This window comes from Physcomitrium patens, chromosome 7, assembly GCF_059467195.1.
Source record: "Physcomitrium patens ecotype Gransden chromosome 7, ASM5946719v1, whole genome shotgun sequence".
NCBI classification, from domain to species: domain Eukaryota; kingdom Viridiplantae; phylum Streptophyta; class Bryopsida; order Funariales; family Funariaceae; genus Physcomitrium; species Physcomitrium patens.
Window position 1 is genome coordinate 340242 of NC_143416.1, and position 23463 is coordinate 363704.

General features: G+C 30.8%; 2 protein-coding genes across 4 annotated transcripts; one reads left to right on the top strand and one right to left on the bottom strand.

Annotated features, from left to right (window-relative positions):
• Nucleotides 1-16094: 16094 nt before the first annotated feature.
• On the top strand, nucleotides 16095-18978 carry LOC112284371 (uncharacterized). 2 transcript variants are annotated; one of them, XM_024524116.3, is made up of 4 exons: nucleotides 16095-16339; nucleotides 17051-17497; nucleotides 17673-17956; nucleotides 18156-18978. In XM_024524116.3, exons 2-4 carry the CDS (start codon nucleotides 17189-17191, stop codon nucleotides 18781-18783), a joined length of 1221 nt encoding a protein of 406 aa, XP_024379884.1. In that variant the 5' UTR covers nucleotides 16095-16339; nucleotides 17051-17188; the 3' UTR covers nucleotides 18784-18978. The 2 variants fall into 2 exon arrangements, with proteins under 2 accessions (XP_024379884.1, XP_024379886.1); XM_024524118.3 differs by having other exon boundaries at nucleotides 17051-17394.
• Nucleotides 18940-23404, bottom strand: LOC112284370 (uncharacterized). Of its 2 annotated transcripts, none has more exons than XM_024524114.3 (9): nucleotides 22752-23404; nucleotides 22505-22624; nucleotides 22183-22291; nucleotides 21453-21698; nucleotides 21080-21195; nucleotides 20859-20923; nucleotides 20299-20585; nucleotides 19598-19918; nucleotides 18940-19404 (listed from the first exon to the last, which is right to left on the bottom strand). In XM_024524114.3, exons 1-9 carry the CDS (start codon nucleotides 22956-22958, stop codon nucleotides 19256-19258), a joined length of 1620 nt encoding a protein of 539 aa, XP_024379882.1. In that variant the 5' UTR covers nucleotides 22959-23404; the 3' UTR covers nucleotides 18940-19255. The 2 variants fall into 2 exon arrangements, with proteins under 2 accessions (XP_024379882.1, XP_024379883.1); XM_024524115.3 differs by having other exon boundaries at nucleotides 22183-22227; nucleotides 22752-23096.
• Nucleotides 23405-23463: the final 59 nt, after the last annotated feature.

A 23463-nucleotide genomic window follows, 5' to 3' on the forward strand; every position in this document is an offset into this window, starting at 1 on the left:
ATGAAATATAATTAGCGCTACTTCTCTTAGCTACTTTGTACAAATGATCTTATATCTAAAGTTAAAAATTTAACAGTTATTGGTTGATTAGATGTCCTAAATATGCATAAAATTTTATATTAATATAACAATTCATTAAGAAAATATTTGGTTTTTGATACTAGAAGGTATCTGAAGTTGTCAATTTTGGATCAGATAAAGTTTCTATGATATTTGAAGTTCTAGTAGTTAGAACAAGGTGAAATTTGGCATGGTATTAGAAGACTTAAAGATCAAGATATATATTAATTTTGACTTAAATTAAATAGTGAGAGAAGGAGAAATTACTACTAGAACATTTGCATCAACTTTTAAGCTAGTAGTCGAGTGACATTAGTGCAATTATTTGGATGTTTTTTCACAATCTATAAGTTTGATTGAATTGAATATTTTTAAGTATATAGAAGACTTATAGTGATATTTGTATGTAAATTTTTATGCTAAATTGAAAATAAAATTAGAACTTATAACTTGCTAAAACTCACTAACTAAAATAAGGACTTGCAAACAAAAATCAAAATTGCCTAATAATGAAAGTAATAAGGCAATTGGAATTTGTGTATAATTGAGGTTATTAAGGAGTATATTTTTGAGTATTTTGTATCGGCTTTAAGTAATTTTGATTTAAGCTTAAATCAAAATTAATTCGAATTTTATAAAAATGAAACCTATTAACATTTCTTGTATACTTCTAAAATACAACTTCACTTGTATAGCCAAATATCCAATGCATTGTCAAAGAAGATAATTCATAATATGATACCAAGATATTCACTATCTTATATGACTTCAAAAGAAACTTGTAACATATAAGATGAATTTTCATAGACTTTGATGGATGTAATCAATAAGCGATTGGATTGACTTCTTGACATATAGGAAATGGATTAAGCTTGTGATAATCCAATTTATTACAAAGATGAATAGTTTTGATACTATAATAAAGCAACTATATATTATCACCAATATAGAAATGAAGTTATTTCTTGTAATAGGAATTTGCATTGTTCTTTTGTTATTCTTAAGTCTTTTTTAGTTGTGTCTTTTTTAGTTGTGTCTTTATTGTTGTATGTAACGCAAATAAATGATTTGTCAAATCTTTTTCCATAAGATTATCAACTTTTAAAAAGTCAAAAGTATCAAATCATAGATGATAATAATAATTAATAAATAAAGGTATTTATTACATAGAAGATTGTATCATGTTATTATAATCAAATTCTATCAATGGCAAAAGAATTGTCTAATCATCTTATTAGTAGTTGATGGTAAACATCAAATATTACTCCAAAATTTGATTCACAAACTTTATTTGTCTATTAATATGAGGATAAAAAATTAAAGATATAATATCTTTAGCCAATCCATGGTAACAATAGATGTTATCAAAAAAAAACTTGGCTATTTTTTCACTTGTGATAGATTTTATACATAGTACAAAATGTGCTATCTTGGTGAAATAATCTACTATCACAAATATAGAGTCAGAAGAACTTGAGACTAGAAAATCCATGATACAACCTATAGAAATAAAAGACCATGGTTGTTTTGGAATAGATAATGATTGAAGAAGTTTATAAGATTAATAATAAAGAGTTTTGATCTTAAGCAAATATCACAAGTTTGTATAAAAACTTTGGTCACCTTTTATATATAGAGCCACCAAAAATCCCTAAATATTAGTTTTAAAGTCTTATTATATCCAATATATTCTATTGTTAAAAATTTATGATAAGTATAAAAAATATGTTATTGTCTTTCATCTTTTGAAACATTTATGCACCTTCTAAATATAATAGATTATTTTTTAATCCAAACTTCAAAGTATCATGAGACTTTGAAAGATTTTCGTTAATATCACAAATAAGAGGATCTAAAAATATACTTAATTGAACTTATTTAATAAAATTTGAATCAACAATTAATGTTGATTTCATCGCTTAAAGATAAAGATGCTTTAGCTTTGAAAAAATTATCCATTGTTGATCAAAAGTGGCTTTTTTTTCCTTTAATTCAAGATAAGATCATCTAAAAAGTGTATTTAGCAAATCTTGTTGTTTTCTTGATCGATAAGTAATCTTGAATTTGAATCTTGACAAAGACATGCTTTAAAAAGTTTAATAATAATTTAAAACATATGCTAATATAAATTATTTAAGGTTTTTGTGATATATATATATATATATATATATGTTAATTAGAATAAGAGTGCCTTCTAGATAATACTACCACTCTTAAAATGAATCCCCAATTACAAGATTTTATTTTTTATTTTTATGGATCTTATAGTTGATCTCTATTTCTGAATTGTTTTTGGAATAAAAAAATATTGAATGAAGTTTATCATTTATTCCTATTTATGACAATATAACACTTAAAGTAAAGTCAAATGCATCTATTCTCATAAAAAATGGATTAAAAAAATTGATGCGATAGAAGATTGATGTAGAAACAAATATTATCTTTAAAGATTCAAATGTTACTTTTTCTTCTTGATTCCATTGAAGTTTGTCTTTATAAGTCAAATTTATAAGTACAGATACAACTTGAAAAAAGTTCTTAATAAAGATCTAATAGTAATTATCAAATTTCAAAAAAAATTAGACATCTCTTATCATTTTTGAAATCTTTTAATTCATAATAGTTTGAATTTTCTTAAGATCTATGATAAATCTATTATTTGAAATGATGTATCCTAAGAAGTTAATTTGAGTAGTGTAAATATAAAATTTTCTATCTTAGCACAAATTTTGACATCTTTTAGTTTTTAAAACATACAAAAAAATATGAAATTCATGTTTTTTTATAATCTTAGAATAGATTAAGATGTCTTCTAAATAATAGGCAATAAAATGATTCAAAAATTCTTAAAAGATATCATCTATTAGACATTGAAAAGCTGCTGATATATTTATAAGTCCAAAAAATATGACATTATATTCAAAATATCTCTATTTGATTTGAAATACAATCTTCTATTCATTACCTTTTTTGATACATATCAAATTATATGTCTATAGTAGATATATTTTTGTATAGATCTAAACTTGATTCAATTGATTAAAAAGTTTAGATACCAAAGATAGCAGATACCTATTCTTAATGGTGATTTTATTGAATCTTTAATAATTAATATACATCCATAGAGATCCATATTTTTTCTTCACAAATAAGATAAGAGCTTCTACTGAAAATTTGAAATGGACTATGAAGTTCTTGGCTAGATTCTCTTCAATACACTCTTTAAATTCAGTTAATTTATTTTGTAATAAACTATAAATTGGTCCAAATTGCACTTAAAATCTTTCTTGAAGGTCAATTCAGTAGTCATGAAAAAAATATTTTAGAAGAATATTTGCATTCATCTTCTCAAATACATCTTAAAAATCTCAATATTAATTAGAAATCATATTTAAAGTCTTTCTACTATTAAAAATAGATGGCATAAATAACATAAGATGATCTTTCTTTTGCAGCATATAAAATAATTCTTGTACATATAAATACATGTTTGATTGTAGTAGATTTGTGACTTTCTATTTGATTAACTATATTCTTAATTATACTTTCAAAAAAATTAAGATTAAAAAAAATCCAATATATTTAAAGATTTTATTTTTTAAAATTCTTAATAAACCTAAAATAATTGAATTAGAGAGAGATCTAATAATATTAAATACAATAAAACTACCATAACTATTAGTTATTAATTTTAGAAGAAATGTTTCATGAATAGCGTCTCTAAAAGACAATAGACAATCATCTATGACTTTTATATGAACAAAGTTTGTTTTCTTTACTAAAGGTATGATATGTCTTTTAACAAATTCATCATTTAAAAAATAAGCTGAGACTTTTGAATCTAGCAAGGCAAAGGCTTTGTAATGTTTAGATCCTAAACTAACATCTATTGTAAAATAAGAGGAGGATTTTGAAGAGAGAATAAGTCCTTCATTAGGTGTTGTCTAAGGTTCTACTTACATGATCCCTATTGTAGCTAGATAAACTTATTTTTTGACATATTGTCTATTTTTTTAATTATATTTTTTATTTTATGATTGTGTTACTTTTTGATAATATTTAATAATATGTTTTGAATTTCCATAATATAAGTACAATCTTTCTTTATGATAACAAGTCTTTTTTTTGCTTAGTAAGAGATTTAAAACGTACTACATCAACTTGCATATCCTTTACTTTCAAAGATATGTGTTAAAAAGACACTAGTGTTGCCATTAAATTATAATAATGTTAAGTTCTACTTGAGCAATTCTCAAATAAAAATTTAAAAAGTTAATTATTATACTTAAAAACAAAATCAATTGCTTAATTCAATATTAGATGATCATATAAATTAAGCATTAATTTTTTTTATCTCATATTATAACCTATAAAAAAAATTAATGAATGTAGCATCATTTTATTTAATATTAATTGTAAGTTGTTGAAATTATAAAATATATAATAAAGGTTAATTTTTTATTATTAAATATAAATCTTATTTATTATAATACAAATTATATTATATTTTCCATTCATAAATAGAAACTCTACCAAAAATGCTTTCAAATTGTCCAATATTATATCACGTCATTAAAAAAAAAAGATAAAAACCGTGATAAAGTAGAATTAAAAAGTAGAATTTTTAATAAACCTGACTTATGATTTTAGAGTTAAATAGCTTTGGAATTGAAGTTTAATTCTCAATTGTACTTGATTGATGAATTCTCAAAATTTAAATCTTGTACCATCAAACTTTTAAAGTAAGGCAATTTTTTTATTTTCTAGCACTTGAATAGTATTCTATTATAGAAGAAAGGACATGATTTGGTATAAATGTTGAAGCAGCTTTAATCATTTCTATATCTCTATTTTCTATCATTCTTATTTTTTTTTATCGTAGTAAATTGAATTAATATATCTCAAGCATTAACTCCCTCAATTATTCTTGTATTTATGCCATTATACTCTTCATTTTGACAAGCTCTATTATAATAATACTTAAAAAAAAAGTTGTCTAATATTACTCAAGTTAAATAAAAGAAATAATTTAAGAATAAAAAAAATAATATGAGTTTGGAAGAGGATAATTCATAACTTTTAATATATTTTTATCTTATTAAGAAAAAGAAATAATCCACTCTTAATCAAGAATAGAAAAAGCTTTGATATTATAAGTATATTTTTGTTAATTTGTTAAAAACAAAAAATTGATGAAAGTAAATAAATAAATGAGATTTTTTCAAAGAGGTATAAAAAAATAGAAAAAAAAGATTATATATATATATATATATATATATATATATTAAAAAAAACTAGAATGGCTATTGCAAAAAGATAAGAAATTAGAGATTTTTGAAACTAGATTAGAAATAAAAGAAGAGTTGACAAGATAAAGAAGGATTTATTGTTGCTTCTATATATACTATCTATCTAAGAGTGACTTAACAATGTTCTATAGGACCTCCAAAATATGTTGACTTTGTACAACATGTTTTTATATGGACACCACATAGTTAAGTTATTTTACAAGTTATCAACATATATGGCATGTAGTTAATTTATTGACCAAGTTTCTAATCTACCAATCTACTAGAAACAATTTTAAAGTCAAAAGAACATATATAAAGCTTTTAGGATGCTTTATTAGAAGATATTATAAAATTAATCTACTTTTATCTACTTCTATTTATTCATATTATTTAAGTAATAATTATAATAAATATATGTATATGATACATAGCTCTAAGTAAGATAGTATATATGAAAGCAAGAGTGAAGTCTTCTTCACTCTTATCAATATTGTTTTAGTCCTTAGTCTTGTTTTTAGAATTTTTAGTCTTCTTGTCTTTGATAATCATTATTCTTGTTTAATATCATATTATCTTTACGTAATTATTTAGTCTTTTCAAGTGGCATAAGAATATCTTGATCTTTTAGTTCTTTAAAATTCATGTCCTTGATATTTTGATAAAAATACTAATTCATTATTTTTATCTTGTTTTAGATGCAAGAGGATTATTCTACTTCTATTATTTTATTTTGAAGGTTGTGGACTACTCACCTTTATATAAATAATTTAATTATCAAATATTGATTTTTCCTTCAAGAGATCAAAACACCCTTTTTGAAAAAACTTTCATTTAATATTAAATGGTATGGATTAATCTCTTCTAATTTGACTTGTGGATTTATTAATTTATTTGAAATAGAAGAAAAAATTATAGATGCTACACTTGATCAAAGTAAGGATAGATTTGTAACTATTGCAAATCTTCACAAGCTTATCAACACTTTTAGGATGGAAATTTCATGTATTATTAACATCAAACATAGAAGCATTATTCTTATATCTATAGAAAAAATCCGGAGCCTATGTCAAAAAGTTGTGCAATTGAGTAAAGCAAGTAGATCAGCTTTATAATCAAATTTAGAAAATCTTACTTCTATAAACATAAAGGAGGTAAGAATTTTTAAGCCAAAGAAGTTTGATGGAATAAGATCAAAATTTCAAGGCATTTTACAACAAGTTAAGCTCTATTTAAGTTTGCATCCTTTCCAACACTCCAATGGATTTATTTAAGTTAGATTCATAAGCGCATTTCTTTTCAAAAGTGCTCTCTCTTAGTTTGCATCTTTGATAGAAAAAGATTTATCATTCTTTTATGATTTAAATTTATTCTTAGAAGTATTTATAGTAATATTTGAAAAAAATAATTGAGAAAGAGTAGCAAAGACTAAGCTCTTATCTTTGCAATAAAGATCACAATCTACCACCATATATGTAACTGAATTCTAAAACCTCACTTGCAATCAAGATAAGAATAATAAAGGCTTTATCAATCAATTTTGACATAAGTTGAAAGATAACATCAAATATTTATTATTAGCAATACCAAAAGCAAATTCTTTACAATAATTTATTGCTTAAGCCATTACATATAATAATTGATTATTTGAAAGGTATCAAGAATAAAGATTTGATTAAAGATAAACAAGTCAAGTTATGACAGCATCTCTTAAGCTTTTAGAAATTTATTCATTAAAATTGAAACCAATGCAAATTAATACAATATATTTTAAATCTCTCACTAAGCAAGAAAAATATTGACATTATCAAGAAAGTTCATACTTATATTGTAGAGAGGTTAAAGACACTTCTCAACATTATTCAAAGTTGTAATACAATTACAAAATAAACATCACAATTTCCATAGAAGATAATATGTTAAAAAATAAGTTTCTCTAGTTATAATAGAGACCATGTAGCTGGAATCATAAACAATATATAGTAAAGATCTTATCCTCTCATCAAATCTTTCACCATATTTTATAATAGATGTATATTTAGGATCTAAAAATAATAAAGACTTTGCCTTATTAGATTCAAGAGCCTTAATTTCTTTTATAGATAAGGGCTTTGTCAAAAATCAAAAGATACTATTAGTTAAAAAATCTAAATCCATATAAGTAGAATTCATAGATGGTCATTTTTTATCTTTTAAAGATGTTATTTATAAATTTATTCCTTTTGATATAGCAATTAAAGATCATAATAGAATAGTAATATTTAATGTGATAATATTTCTTTCTAACTCAATTATTTTAAGATTATCAAAGTTAAAAAATTATAATCCTAAGATAGATGGATTTCATATAGCTTTAACTTTTCTTATAGTTCAATCCAAAATTCTATTAGTCAAATAAAAATACATAAGTTTAGTATATTCAAATATTTATTGATAGATGTAAGAGCTTTCATATATATAGCTAAAAAAGAATCATCTTTTTTTATATATGCCACATCAATTTTTGATAGTGAAAAGATGTCTAGTCATATCTTTAATCAATATCAAGATTTTAAAGATATTTTTTAAAAGAATAATACAAATATTTTTTCAAAACATGAATCTTATAGTTATTTAATTAATTTGTGAAAAGAGCTCAACCACCATTCAAATAAATTTACAACTTATTGCAAAATAAGTTGGTTGCATAAAAAGAGTGTATTAACAAGAACTTTGCTAAAAAATTTATATGCCATTTAAAATCTCTAGTAAGAGCTCTTATCTTATTTATGAAGAAAAAAAAATGGATCTCTATAGACGAAAATAGACTATCAAGGACTTAACAAGCTCACCATCAAGAATAGGTATCTTCTATCTGTCATTTTAGGACTTCTTGAACAATTCAATCAAGCAAAGATCTACACAAAAATAAACATATGAAGAGCATATAACCTAGTTTGCATCAAAGAATGAGATGAATCAAAGAATGATTTTCAAATTAGGTATAGTTATTTTGAATGTAGTGTCATACCTTTTAAAATCATAAATACACCATTGAATTTTCAACATTTTATAAATGATGTTTCTTATGAATTTTTTAATTATTTTTTTAATTATTATTTAAATAATATTCTAATCTATTCAAAGAACATAGAAAAATATGAACTTTATATTTGTTGTATGTTACAAAAACTTAGAAATGCAAGATTATATGCTAAAGAAGAAAAATATATATTCCACACTACTTAAGTTAATTTCTTAAGATACATTATTTTCAACAAAAGATTAATGATAGATCCAAAGAAGGTCCAAACTATTATTAAAAGAGGACTAAACTATCTCAAAAATCCAAGAGCTTTCTAATCCATAATAATATAAAGCCTCTTCATAGAATAGGACAAAACCGACCAAAATAAAACTGAACAGAGCTAAACATAACAGAACATGAAAGGCAAAACTGAGCAAATAGAAACATAACAAAATAGATCTGAACAAAAAGATGTAAAACCAAACATTACTAAGAAAAAGAGTCCAAAGCCATACCTGACCTAATGCCCTAAAACATCCTAGCCAATCCTATTTATACCTTGTCCCATATGTATGGAAACAAATGCATAAAACTTTGCCTTAGATGCACTATTATTTCAAATAGAAGCATACAAAAAATTCAATCAAAGAATTTTTCATTTAAGAAATTTTTATTAGTAAAAATTAACTACAAAATCCATAATAAAGAACTTCTTATAATTATGGATTCTTTTTAAGAATGGCATCATTATCTAGAAGGCATTTCTAATCTAATCATTGTGTAAATAGATTACAAAAATCTCAAGTAATTCATGTCAATACATATATTTAATCATTACAAGGCTTGTTAGACTATGTAATTATCAAGATTTAATTTAAATATCACATATCAATTTATAGAACAACATAGTTTTTTAGATGCACTTTCTAGACGTTCTTATCTTGCATCAAGAAAAATAAATGGAGCTTTTATTCAAGAAAGAATGATTGTCTCAAAGCATAAGTAATTTTATCTTTAAGTAATAAAATCAACATTGACTGTTGATTCAAATGTTTTCAAGAAAATTCAATCATGTATATCTTCTAATCCTCTTGTTTGTAATATCAAGCATATTTCTTTTAAGTCTCATGATACTTCTAAGTTTGAGTTAAAGAACAATCTACTCTATTTCAAAAGTTAGATATATGTTCCAGAAAGAGAAGTGTATTTACATGTTTTTCAAGCACATCATGACTTTCTAGCAATAAGACATTTTAGATACAACAAGACTTTAGAACTTATATCTAAATATTTTTGGTGGCCTCAAATATGAAAGGTAATTAAAAACTTTATATAATCATGTGATATTTATTCAAAATCAAAAATATAATGTCATCATCTTATGAACTTCTCCAACCATTGTTTGTATTGAAATAAATATGGTCTTCTATTTCTATAGATTTTATTATGAATCTTCTAAGTTCAAGTTCATATAACTTTATATTTAAGATTGTAGATTACTTCACCAAAATAAGACATTTTGTAGCATTTATAAAATCTATTTCAAGTTAAGAAATAATTAAGTTTTTTTAACAACATCTATCACTATCATGGATTGCCAAAAGATATTATATTAGATAGAGTGACACAATTTATATCAAGATTTTAGAAAACCCTTTTTAAGATATTGAAGGTAGATATAAACGTGTCTTTAGTCTTTTATCCTCATACTAATGGACAAATGGAATGGATGAATCAGGTTTTAGAGTAGTATTTGAGGTGTATTATTAATTATCATCAAGATGATTAGACAACGATTTTGCCATTGGCAAAGTTTGTAGAGAATAATTTGGTACATTCTTCCACTCAAAAAATACTTTTCTTTGCAAATTATGGTTATCATCTATGACTTAATATTTTGATTTTTTAAAAGTTGATAATCTTGTGACAAAAGTTTTAATAAATTATTTATCAAAACTACATGCAACAATGATGGCATAGTTAAAAGAAGCTTAAGAACAAAAAAAAATATCAATGTGGATGCCTATTACAAGGAATAACTATAATTCAATATAAGTGATAAGATATAGTTAGTTCATCATGATATCAAGACTATTCATCCTTGTGACAAGTTAGACTATTGTAAGCTTTGACCTTTTTATATTTGTAAACAAATTAATCTTTTCCTTATTGATTATATCTATTGGAGTCCATAAAGATTCACTTCATATTTTACATGTCTCTTTTTCAGCCATATATAATATTGAATATTTTGGAAAGAAGACAAATACCACCTTCTCTTATAGAAATGGATAATAATCAAAAAATTGACATAGAAGAAGTCTTAGATTCAAGGCAATAGTGAAAAAGGTTGAAATATCTTGTTCATAGGTATGAATATAATATTAATGAATGTACATAGAAACCAACAACAAATCTTGCAAATATAGGAAAGAAGATTGAGACTTTTGATTGATAATATCAATCAAAAGCAAGATGAATAGTAGCAAATTTTTGCTATAAAAGAAACAAAATCCAAAAAAGATAGCATTCTATATGCTACCATTATTTGTAGCTCTTATACATTTATAGCACTAAGAAGATAGAGAATTAATAACCAGCATATTCAACTCAAGAGCTATTATTTGATAACTTATTGAAAAAAATATTGTAATTGTTACAACCTTTAAGATAATATAGCAAAGATGAAGATCTTTAAGAATGACATGTCTTTCTTTGAATAGATGGCAAGATACAATGTGTTTGTTATCACGACCTTCAAAAAGACTCATAATGTTTAATAATTTTATTAGAGGTAGAAACGACTCTTGACAATATTCTAAATATTTGTGTGAAAGGAGTTATAAAAGCCTTAACAATGATCAAATAACAGGGTGGACTTTCTACCATACTATAAAACACTATGAATGGCTGAGATGACCTATCAATCATCTTTGAAGAAAACAAAGATCAAAATATGTGACAAACATAATTTTCCGCATCTTAGATTTTTTCAACATATGATTATTATTTTTTGTAGAAGTCATTCTTCGAAGGAAAAATAATGTCACAATCATACATATTTATTCTAATAATTATCTATATGATTAAATAGGAATAGATAGAAGTATGCTAATTTTATAATATCTTCTAAGAAAGCTTTCTAAAAGCTTGATAGATGTGGTTTTCACTTTATACATGTTTGTAGTTGATTGGTAGATTAGAAAGTTGGTCAACGACTTAATTATATGTCACACGTATTGATAGCTTATGGAATAAGTTAACTATGTGGTGCATATATAATAAATTGGACTTGTAAGTTAAGATATGTATCTCACAAAGTCAACATATGTTGGAGGTCATATAAAACATTGTCATATAATTTTTAGTTAGATAGTATATATAGAGGTAAGAGTGAAGCCTTCTTTACTCTTGTTAATACTTTTTTTTATCTATAGTCATATTTCAAGACTTTCTAGACTTTTTGTCTTTGGCAATAGCCATTCTAGTTTAATATCTTACCATCTTTGATTGATTATCTAGTATTTTTGAGTGATACAAGAGTGTCTTGATTTTTCAATTCTTTAAGATTTATGTCTTTGACATCTAGTAAAAAATTAGTATGGCTTTGTCTATTAACAAATAAGAAGAGGTTCCTACCAAATGAATCCATGAGACCTCTTATATTCTTGTCTTAAGATCTGAGGATGACAATCACATCTTTAGCTTTAAATCTTATAAAGACTAAATTAAGATTAATAGTTATTATTGATTAAAGGATCAAAATTTAAAATTAAGATGATGCTTGTCTTATAAACCCTCTAAATTCTTTTTTAATCCAATCAACTTTATTATTGTATTAAAACATATACTATTAGTAAGAATTGACTCTTTACATGTTATAATGAATAGGCATTGGTAATAATTATGAAGAATAAAAGTATGAAAATATAGATAGAATTTAATTTACTCATAATTTACATCTAACTTACTTTTAGCTTACTTATAGAAAATTTATTTGTACAATTAGATTAAAAAATATTATAACTAAAAAAGATAATAAAAATATAATATTCAATATTAAATCAATAATTAATGATTTATTTATTATGCTCATATTTTATTAAGATATAATTATTTGCAGTATATATTTTTATAGAAAAATTTGTACATATTTCTTTAACATAATTCTTATATATATATATATATATATATATATATAGAAACTTTATATATTCTAAAAAAAATTGATATATGTTATTTATTTTATTATAAAATTTGTTACTAGTGATCTTAATAAATATAAATTATATGTTTTTTGAATACTTTTGAATCTATAATATCAAATTAATTTTTTCTTACATTAAAATGTGATAAAAAAATTACATAAAATTAGGTGTTTATGATGGAGATGTTGCACATAAAGCTATAATAATATAAATTACAATATATTTTTATCAAAAAATATAAAAACTTTAATAAAATTTACATAAACATTAATTATTTTATATATTTTGTTGCCAAGTGCATGAGATACTAAGAGAAGGAATATTAAAGTCAAACATAAAAATAATAATAATAATAATAATAATAATAATTTGTAAATGTATATGTTTACATTTGTATATTTTACAGTAGGTAGTAACAAACAACATACTGAGCTTTTAATATTATATAAAATTGTGGTTGTTTTACATAGTGAAAAAAAAAATAAAAGAATATGTAACCTAGTTATAAGATAATGCAAATGATTATTAAAAAAAAATTATGAAAGATAGCAAACTCACTTTCAACTCCATTGTGATTTTTTATTTTAGATAAAAATTATGATTAAAAAATTAATTTAAATTACAATCACATGATGGAAATATAGGCCCTTATGGAATAAATAAGAGGTTTATGTGTAATATTTTTATCAAGACTAATTTTGCATATATATATAATATATATATATATATATATATATATATGAAGGATTTACAAAAGTAGCTAGAAGTAGGAAAGAAGTTAAGTTGGAAAATTTAGAAAAAGTAATTATTTTTACTACATTACAAATTAGAATTGAATAGAATGTATTTAAGATAATTTAATTTGAATAACTCTCATGCAGATATCCTACCTTTTATATGTTTTTGAAATAATAGTATTAAATAATTAACAAAAAAAAAAATACAAAAAATTATTTTGAAGATTATAAATACGATATTATTTAGATGTATTTGCAAAGATGTTTGCATTGAAGCAACCTACATTGATTGATCAAATATTTAATTACAACGTTATTAAAAATAATTTTCAAATATTTTAAAGTATTAACATAAAAAATTAAAAATTAAAAACTAAAAACTTCTACATAGAAAACATTTATTGTATATTTATAAAAACAATATGAGAGAGATAATAGATGTTTATTAATACTATATGTATCAGATTTTGATATTCAAATAGATAAACCTATCATTTTTATATTAAAATATATTATATAGTCTATAATCAATGTAGAAATAAGAATAAAAAGAACTGTGTATTAAATTTCAATTAAAATAAAATAGAAAAAAACAGATTATAGGCCATTCTGGATTTTTATTCAAAAACAAAATTTCATTTATTCCAATACAAGTAAAATATTCTATCTTATGCTTTTGCTAGTAGTTTCTGACACCTTTACTTAATTGAAGATTTACAAAGAATAAATATAATATTTTACTTAACATTGAAGAGCAGTTCTTTGGATATGGGATTAATAGAATATAACAAAGAATAAATGCAAAGTCCTCAAGAATAGTTAAGAATAAAATTGTTATTGATTATATCTTAAGCGTTATGCAACAGATTCAGGAGAATTTTGGGTGAAGATTTGTTTTACTAATTTTTTTATTTATTTATAAATAATTTTCTAAAATACAGGAAATGTATTTTTCTAATACCCACAACTAACGGGGGTCCTCAATGCAGTTTAAAAAAGGATAAAGTATATTAAGAGAATCAAAAGCCATCCACAAATAGATAAAGGATTTTATGGGAACCAATCCACAGTTTGCAAGAAAAATCAAAACCAACGCAATAGTGGGACACTAACTCATATTATTGGATCCATGTTGAGGGAGCTGATGTGGCAGACTCTGCACCTTCCAAGTGGCATGCAATATTCTAACAGGACCTTTCATCATCCACGTGGGATTCTGCACTCTACGCCACCTCCACGTGGGATCCAGCAAAGCAAATGGTGGTGCCACATGGACAAGGTAATGAAATGAGGGGATAAAGAGCCTTTTCATAGGAAGGTACTGTCCCATCTATCCATCCAAATGAGTATTATCTAAGTAATACATAAAATCTATGTAACAATGGAGAGAGGACTTTTTTCATATGAAGGACTTACATCAAAGAGATTAACAAAGGAGAATTTTTCTGCAGATGATGAAAGAAAAACAAACAAATCAAATCATGGAAACAAGTCCTCTTGTTGGTTGAATTTGTGCTTTTGTTTTTTTATTTTTTTTCACCAACAAGTATTAATTAGGGTTCAGAAGAAATGTTTTCAAACCAAGAGATTAATAGTTATAGTTTATAAAGAATGAGTCTGAATTTTTAATATAAAGAGACGTATCTCAGACTAGGGATTGGAAAGTACTTTTGTGTAAATTAAAACAATTATAGACTTAGAGGTGTCAATTTTTATATATATATGCATTGCATACATACAAAATAGATACATCACTCAAAAACGTATGAATACAACTTATAATGACACAGACTTACTTATTAATACACTCCAAACAATGTGTTACATATTGATCCAAGGTGGCATTTTGATTAAACAGTTTTATTTAAACATTCATTCATTTGTATACACAAAGCAAGCCTTTTTTTACTTCGCACTTTATGATCTTAATAATAACATTACATATACACATACTTCTTTGTGCTAAGGTTCATAACACTGAACCAAATTTTAACTTGTATGCAAAAAATAATTGTGGTTGTAATCTTATTATTGATTTTTTTAAGTGAATCACTTAAATGTTGATCTTGCACAAAATAGAAAAAGACTACATCATGTAAAATTATTTTTATCATGTTTTTCTGCTTGTGCGGATAAAATCTAAATAATAACTGACTAATTGTAAAGAATATAAGATATTAGGAATACGAACTTAGTTCATTTATCATGCAAACAAAACTACAGGACTAATGTACGACGTATTCTCACGTAGAAGCACAAACTCAGAAACCTTAAAAAAATTGATTACATGATAACATCTGATGTTGAAGTTTCTCATGCTTGAGTTTTCAAAAGAGCATCACAGCATTCAATACCCATTTTCTTTTTCTTTTTCTGGGGTATTCATCAAACAAGTCACATGTTTTAAACGTTCACGTAGTAGAAAAATTCAACACCCTTGAACTTATCATTTTTTATATTAAATTATTATTATTATTATTATTATTATTATAATGTTAGTTGTGTTTTTACTTTAGAGTGAATTGGGCACACCTTGGAATTATTATTCATCCATCCAAAGCCTCATCCTCCTCCGACGCATCCACGCACCCCTCATTCATCCACATGATGGATGAAGAGGACTAATCCTAAGCGCTTGAGCCAAAGCCCCATGCTGTCCTTGTCCTGGAGCTCGCCCCATCTCCATTTCCATCCCCGTAACGCTGTTGAGATCGGTCTAAATTTAGAGGCGGCGATGGTGGTGGGAGTTCCTTGAAGGGATTCTGAGGATGTTGTTGTTGGGTTGTTTCGCAATACACAAGAGGAAGCTCGTTCCGCTTCCTCGGATATAGGTTGTTGTTGTGGCCTTGGGGAGTGGGAGAGTGCGAGCCCTGGGGTTTTGAGTGTGAGAGAGAGAACCTTATTGTTGAGGTTTTAATCACGATGGCGGATGCAGAGTCTGGTGCGGCTTCAACGGCGAGAACGATAACAACGAGTTCGACGATGAGCTGCAATGAGTCCTCCTCTTTATCCCCTCTCGAGTCGTGGTGCTTAATTCCTGTGAGAACACTACTCCTTATCTCCTCTCTGATGTTGAAAATCCCCTTTCCCGCTCCCTTCGCGACTTTCCTCAGCTACGGTTCTCTAGCTTTCATGTGCCTTTTATGGCGGTACTTGTGTTGGTAGTACAAGGCTTGAGATGATTTTATAGACTTCACTTACCTGCGTGCTTTTTTGAGCGTCACATGGTCATTTGTCACTAGAAACAGTAGGAAAAGTAGGGAGAGGTTTTTCTATAACAGTTCTGGTGTCGTCTTCCGAGGCTTTGTGACGAGCTTCTGGAACCAAGTAGCTAGCCTGTCCCTTGTGATGTTTTAGCTAAATTTTTGTGGCACGTCCCTGGAAGACCTTACCCTTTTCCAGGTAGTTGAATTGATACAAGTACTCGTGTACGCCCCCTCGGCGCAGTCAGGCATGTATTATTATCGCTCAGGAGTCAGAGTCTGCTATTTTTGCCTTTCTTACGTAGTAGAAATAGAGAGGAAAACCTGAAACAATCGCAGGGATTGACAACTAGCCCTGACAATCGATCTCGACCATCAACTGCTTGTACATAATTGGAACGATATCTGTGACGGGAGAGTGATTTGGAAGAATTTGATTGCAGCCTGGCCAGTAGTTAGGGTTACCCGTGACGTTTTTGTAAGGGTCGAGGTTTTGATGTCGAGAAACGAGGTAATCAGGTTACTGATTCTTCGAGTACAAGTGCAGGTAGTATAATATCCCAAATATCACTGCCATGAAGCTGTAGCTTCAGCATATTGATCACCCAGACAGCAAATATGTTGCCGGGAGTCGAAGTGGCGCGGAGACGCCGAATGCGAGCTCCTGCACAGCGACGAGAACAGGATGTCCCCAGCGCCCATCAGCTTGGTTCAAATTCGTCGAGTGAAGGGCGTCGCTCTAGAGGAACGAGCAGTTCCGGTCCGTCCAATTTGGCTCACCATCACCACCACCACCACCACCACCATCATCACCACCACCACTATCATCATCATGCGTCTCGCTCAGCTTCTCGAAATCCCGCTGCTCTGTCGACTCAAGTTCGTCGATTGGTATTTTTGTTTAACCTTGCCAAAACTTCCCAGACGGCTCGATCTCACAATATCACGCTGGATTAATTTAACTAACAGGGACTCTCAATCGCTTTTTCAAGAGGTAGAATTGGCTTATCATGCTGATTGACATAGTTTATTTGCGCGACTTGAAATGCAGTAAAGTGCCACGTGTTTGTGGCGTCAGCTTATCCATATCTTTGTATTTCTTATTGTTTTTTTGTTTTTGTCCCCCCCCCCCCCAGTATCTCATGGGTTTATTTCTACGAAATGTACAGCATGACCTTCTACAGGAGCACCGCGCAGCTGCCTCTCTGCAACAAAATAGTAACTTGAGCTTGTTAACTTCGTCAGGCACTCGGGAAGGTCGTTCAGGATCAAGCTATCGGGGTCCTCGAGGTTACCGGGGAGAGGAATCTCGGCTATCGACATTGGCAATGCTGTTAAGAGGCCAAGCCCATGAACGAAGGTTGCAAGGGGCAGCCATGGAGGCTCGTGACCGATTAGACGAGCGCTTACGCTCCGCAGCCCTCCCCCCGAGATTCTCTGCCAATCCTCCCAGGTTTGTGATCCCGCATGGTTCTCTGTGAACCATGTCTCTTACCTTCCACATCGTTTCAGCCATCGGTCTCCATCTAGTTGTAACTTCACTTCAAAGGACTGATTTAATTAATCGCACAATCGCAATCAAATCATTCGAACAGAAGAAAGTTTACTTCCTTCATACGAGACCGATTTTGTGCACTCCTGACATATTTCAGACAAGCAGTAAACTCAGCAATGACGGCGGGAACCACTCAGTACGAGATGAGCGTGTTCTCCGACACCGATGACGATGAGAATCTATGGAGTGACGATGAAGACTGGGAGCGCACAGTGCGGGAGTGGCTTGCGACATGGGCTCCCAGCCTTGAAGACCGGTGGCAGCCGGACCTCTTTGGTAGAAACCATCATCATCACCACCGCCCAACAGCAGGAGAGGGCTCTCATCCTCCCCACAAACCCCGAGAGGGTATGAGCAAAGCTGCAATCGACGCAATCAAGCGGGAAACTCACGGTGCCAAGAGAGAATCTGACAGCAGTTGTGACCAGGAAGATTGCCCGGTTTGCTTAGAAAAATTTCTGGCAGGACAGGGACTTCTAGCTCTTCCATGTAACCATAGGTTTCATCCCAACTGCCTCATTCCATGGCTGGAGGGCCATGAGCAATGCCCCTATTGCCGAGCTCGAATCACGGAGGGGTCTTCCACGCCTGTCCAGCAATGTCCGCAACAACAGCAGCGTGCGAGTGCCAGCGAAACTGAGAATTCTTCCCATTCCAATTACTTGGTGTCGTGGATGTCCGCAGTAGAACAAGGAATGTCACGGTTGAGTCATGGGTCATCCTGATCATCTACTGTCTGGTTTTGAATATGTTAAAGAAAGAAATTCGTGGTCATAAAAGAGGTGCGTACTAAATTGGGTAGTGTTCGTGCATACATATAGGATCAGATAAACTATAATATCACTCTGGGTGAGGTATCTTACTACGAATGTTGCGCTGGATTTTCCACTGGAATTCTGAGTTTTTATTTACATGCGAAACTCCGCAGGCATGACGGTAGACTGCTTCATCACTGTCAGAAACAAATTGATGTTGCCAAATGGACATTTGATTTCGAGCTGTACTGTGATGTTCCGTAAGTGTCTAATGCTAAATATCTGATCTCCGGTTCAACAGGATGTGCGCTGAGTCTATTTTCTGCATGCGTTACAACTGGGTGTGACAAGCTTGATCAGTTTTGAGGTACTGCGCGTATTTTGTACGCGTCATGCGTACCTACCATAACAGTACGCTCACAAGTAGACACTGGAAACCCAATTAATATGAACCCCTCCTTTCAGGTGGAGTGGTGGGAACGCAAAATTCATCATCAGGATCTTCCGTGTCGTCCTCGCAATCAGCATCACTCGAATTCTCTTCCCATAATGGTTGTCTCGGCCGTGGAGTCTCATCGTCCAAATTCCTCCCTGCTAAATATAGGCACTAATTAACTTCCACTTCAATTTAGCATCAAGCACAAAGAGTTCACTGCACATCCCCCTATTTGAGCACTAATTGCCCTGAAATCATCCCGATGATTCTGCATTGAAACATATTCCTGGCAGGATTACTGGACTTAGAATAGCTCACTTCCTGGAACAGTCTGTCGGAAAGTCTGACCTGAAGGTTCCTGCTGGCTGGTACTCTCGGGGCGTAATCCATACGCATCCTTGAGAGGCCGCAGAGCTGTTTCAGGAAAGGTTTGAACTGATGATACTTTGACAGATGGGTCAATATCTGAAGGCTTTAGGAGTCTTTTCCTTCTAGCACTTTCAGGTTCGTGTCTGTTCAAAGTGGGTATCTCTTCACTTGCATCCTCGGAGTCGGGTAGATTCCGTCGTGAGTCCTCGCTGTCATCCAGATTCTGATGTGTATGCAGAACTGGCGTGGGCTGATTGATGCTTGTCCTTCGCTGAGTGCCATTTGTTCTTCTTGCACTTCCTGAAAAAATCCAATGCCACTACAACTTATTAGAAATCCAGGTGCAGCTTCCTTGTTGCAATCGGTACTGGAAATATAGTAAAGGACATCGTCTGCCTAATTTTGTGTGGATGGTATTTGCGCTAGTATCTTATTTGATATCGCATTTGAAGTACTTTGATCTGGGCAAGATCTGCAAATTACATAGTGAGCGATTCAAAGACATTAGTACGATTCTCTGCCTCAAACATATCTTATTCACTCTAATAACCTAAAGTGAACAAGTTTGGTCGTACTTATCAAATCTTCACATACCGATACTCGTAAAAGCTTGACATCATGTCCTAATGAAGCCATTCGGGGACTTTGTTACACTAGAGCTTCAGGGTTTTATGATTAACCTGATAAATCAGACCAGATGGCTGTCTCATCTGATCTGTGAGCAGATCCTGGTGTCATGTCAGGTCTGTTGCCTCTTCGAACAGAATCGTTTGACGGAGTACGATCTTGAGAGCCTTCCCTGCTGCTGGGACCTGCACCATTTGAATTGGCTGTATGAATAGCTTGACCAGAACTATCATCTGCCCCGCGTAATTGTGAACTCATCATTGTTGCCAAGACTAAAGTGGAATCGAAGTTGCTATGTGCTGAATCGTCCAAGCCAAATCGTGGTGCAATGAGCACAGGTCTGTTCACGGATACCACATACAGCTTAGACACAACTTAACGAAGAAGAGGAACTACGTTACATAAATTTGGAAGAAAGGATACCAAACTACAAAGTATGCGAGATCAGTGGCTCAACAGACCAAGTTTTCAACTCTCGTGACAAAAATATTCAAATTCAAAGAATAAAAATATCATCTGAAGTGGAATCATGCATACCAGAATACGAAGAAGTTATTTTGTCGCTAACACAGTTAAACCTCAAGGAACAAAGCATGAGGAATAGAAAACCTACTTGCCAGCTTTGTCAAAGTACATATGCATATCTGCATCCGCTCCTTCACAAAACGCCATAAATGCCTGTGGATACTTTGTGTTGAGTAATGTAGTTGTCCAACGCATGCGATATTTTGTGAAAGTAGAGCATGTAAAATGGAAGCTAGCTAATACATCTGAACATCGAAACTAGAACCTGGAAACGACCCAACTCAACTAAGTCATGGATAATGACTATACCTTCAATTCTTTGACACTGAAAGTCACATCTACTGGCGGACCCTTGTGCGTGTATGCTGCCAATTCTTCAGAAGGGTCAATCCAAAGCTGCGTATGAAGAGACCCATCTGTCGTTACTGCACTTTCACAGAAAGATTGTGAGCAACCAAATTGAGAACCGTATGCATAAGACACTGCACAGAAGTAGAGTTAAATAGGCTTACAGCAAGAGTAACACATTGACAATGAGTACTTATGTGAACAAACCGATACCACAATAAGACCACATACTTGCTGGAGTGGGTAGATCAAAGTCCTATATCATGCGTAAGTTGATATATGATCCAGCCTCACATGTGAACGGGAAGGACTGAAAGAATGCATGAACGTTTACCTCTTGCAGGGTCAATGTAACTCTTCAATTCGATCGCTTTTGCTTCACTTTCAGAGCCCATGTCAATAGTTACTGGTTCCGTTGCTATCAATGTCATCTCTTGGAGAGAAGACTGAAAATGTCCCAAAAGTCTGCTAAGATCTTTAGGCTTTATAACCAAATGACTAGGAAAGGAATTCCGCTCCAACAGCACATTCTGCATTTCAGTGTCATTGTTACAGGTGATTCCGTATGTTTTCCTGATTCCTGCACATGAATACTAAGCGGTAAACCAGACGTCCTGTGAATTTTATTTCTGTAAATGAACGCCCTGCAGTGCTCTTGTACCAAAAATTCACTGTCATTTATCTGAATAGTTAATATCTGATACGCAACCATCTAGAAATGCAATGAGCCTATGCAAATTGATTTTTGTGTGAATACTTCAAATCAATCATGACTGCGAATTACCAATTCGATAACCCAGAGGACATCTTTCCCGAGCGCTGATTACGTGCTACATTCAAGTGGAACATTCATGAGTGGATGTTCTAATACTAATTCATATTCTTAGTCTCAGCTCATTTCATACCAAAAACATGAATGACTAGAGATTGAATAGAACTGATACAAGGCCGTTAAATCTTAAGTGAAAATTTGAGTCTATATACTGGCAATGCTGAAAAACATAATTGAAAGACTTCCAAAGCAGAGTAAAAATTACAAGTAAGGTTTGAAGTAGACAACTTACCATTTAAACATTGGATAGTCCACTGGAGCTTGCTTGCATCTTTGTCTGCCAAGGTAATGGTCAATTTCTCCATACTGCTAGTCGGCGTCCGGAACACGGTGCATACAGACTGCAGAAATACAAACCTATGGTATCATGTCGTTCCACATGATCGTCCAACGACAACGCGAGGCCTTCATTATCGAACAAACTAATCTGATGACTGATGGAGGCTCTCACTGTAAGTGGAATGAAATTGCAAAACCAAGTCAAACAGGTGTTAAGTAAATTAAATCCTAGCATAATTGTTGGAAAAGTGATCGAACTTGGCAGAGAATGTCACCTTCAGCAGAACACTGCAAGCAGCATTCGGCGTATGAACACGATAAGCGTCGAAGAAATGGCCTTTGAAAGTGACCGACAGAAAGGCCGACCATGCTGAATTGAGAGTGCGAAGCGATAACTGTGATCCATGTCTCACTGTCAGCTCTCAATACTCGTCACGTAATCGAGCAGGCTTGTTGCAACAACAATCCGTGCTGAATAACATTCGAAACTTGAAACGGAAAAAACAGCAATCGCATGCTCACCTTGTCAGGAAGTACTTCGATGAGTAGCTCACTGCCGATACGATACAGACAATTCACTGCTCTGTTCAGACTCTTGATTTGGTTTCCGGACAGTTCACACTCCATCTTGCCCTCTTTCGCTCGCACTGTCTCTCTCAACAACTGCGCGTGTGCGCCCACTCTGCAACCCTGTCTTTCCCAAACCACTCTACAATCGCGGCTCACCATCACCTCATAGAAATCCTGCTTCCAACCTCCCTAAACATCTTTCCTACCAATCACTAACCATCTCGCAGCTCAAGCTACTCAAACGAATCGTCTCCAAACGATTCTGGGGCCGGTATCCATCACAATCCGAATCAATGCCCTCAGAAGACAACTACATCTCAGAGCACACTCCAGCAACGCTCTAGCAAACACACTCACGCAAACTCGCAATCGGTTAAAATAGAACGCTTTGGCACAAGCTTCGCCAATACTCTTCACACTGCAAAAGTTACTTGACTCTGCAAAACCACATACAACTAAAAATATTCGATCAAATGATGATTTCACGCACTCTCGTCCCTTCTGCCATTGAATCACCACACACTGTAACTGAACTGTAAGTCAGCAAAAGCAAAAGGCCGGAAAAATGAGATGCGTCACACACATCCTCCAGTTCGAGATTCAAAGTGAAAAAGGGGGGGAAGACGGCTCTCGACCGGAAATTTATTACAGGCTCCCAACGAGC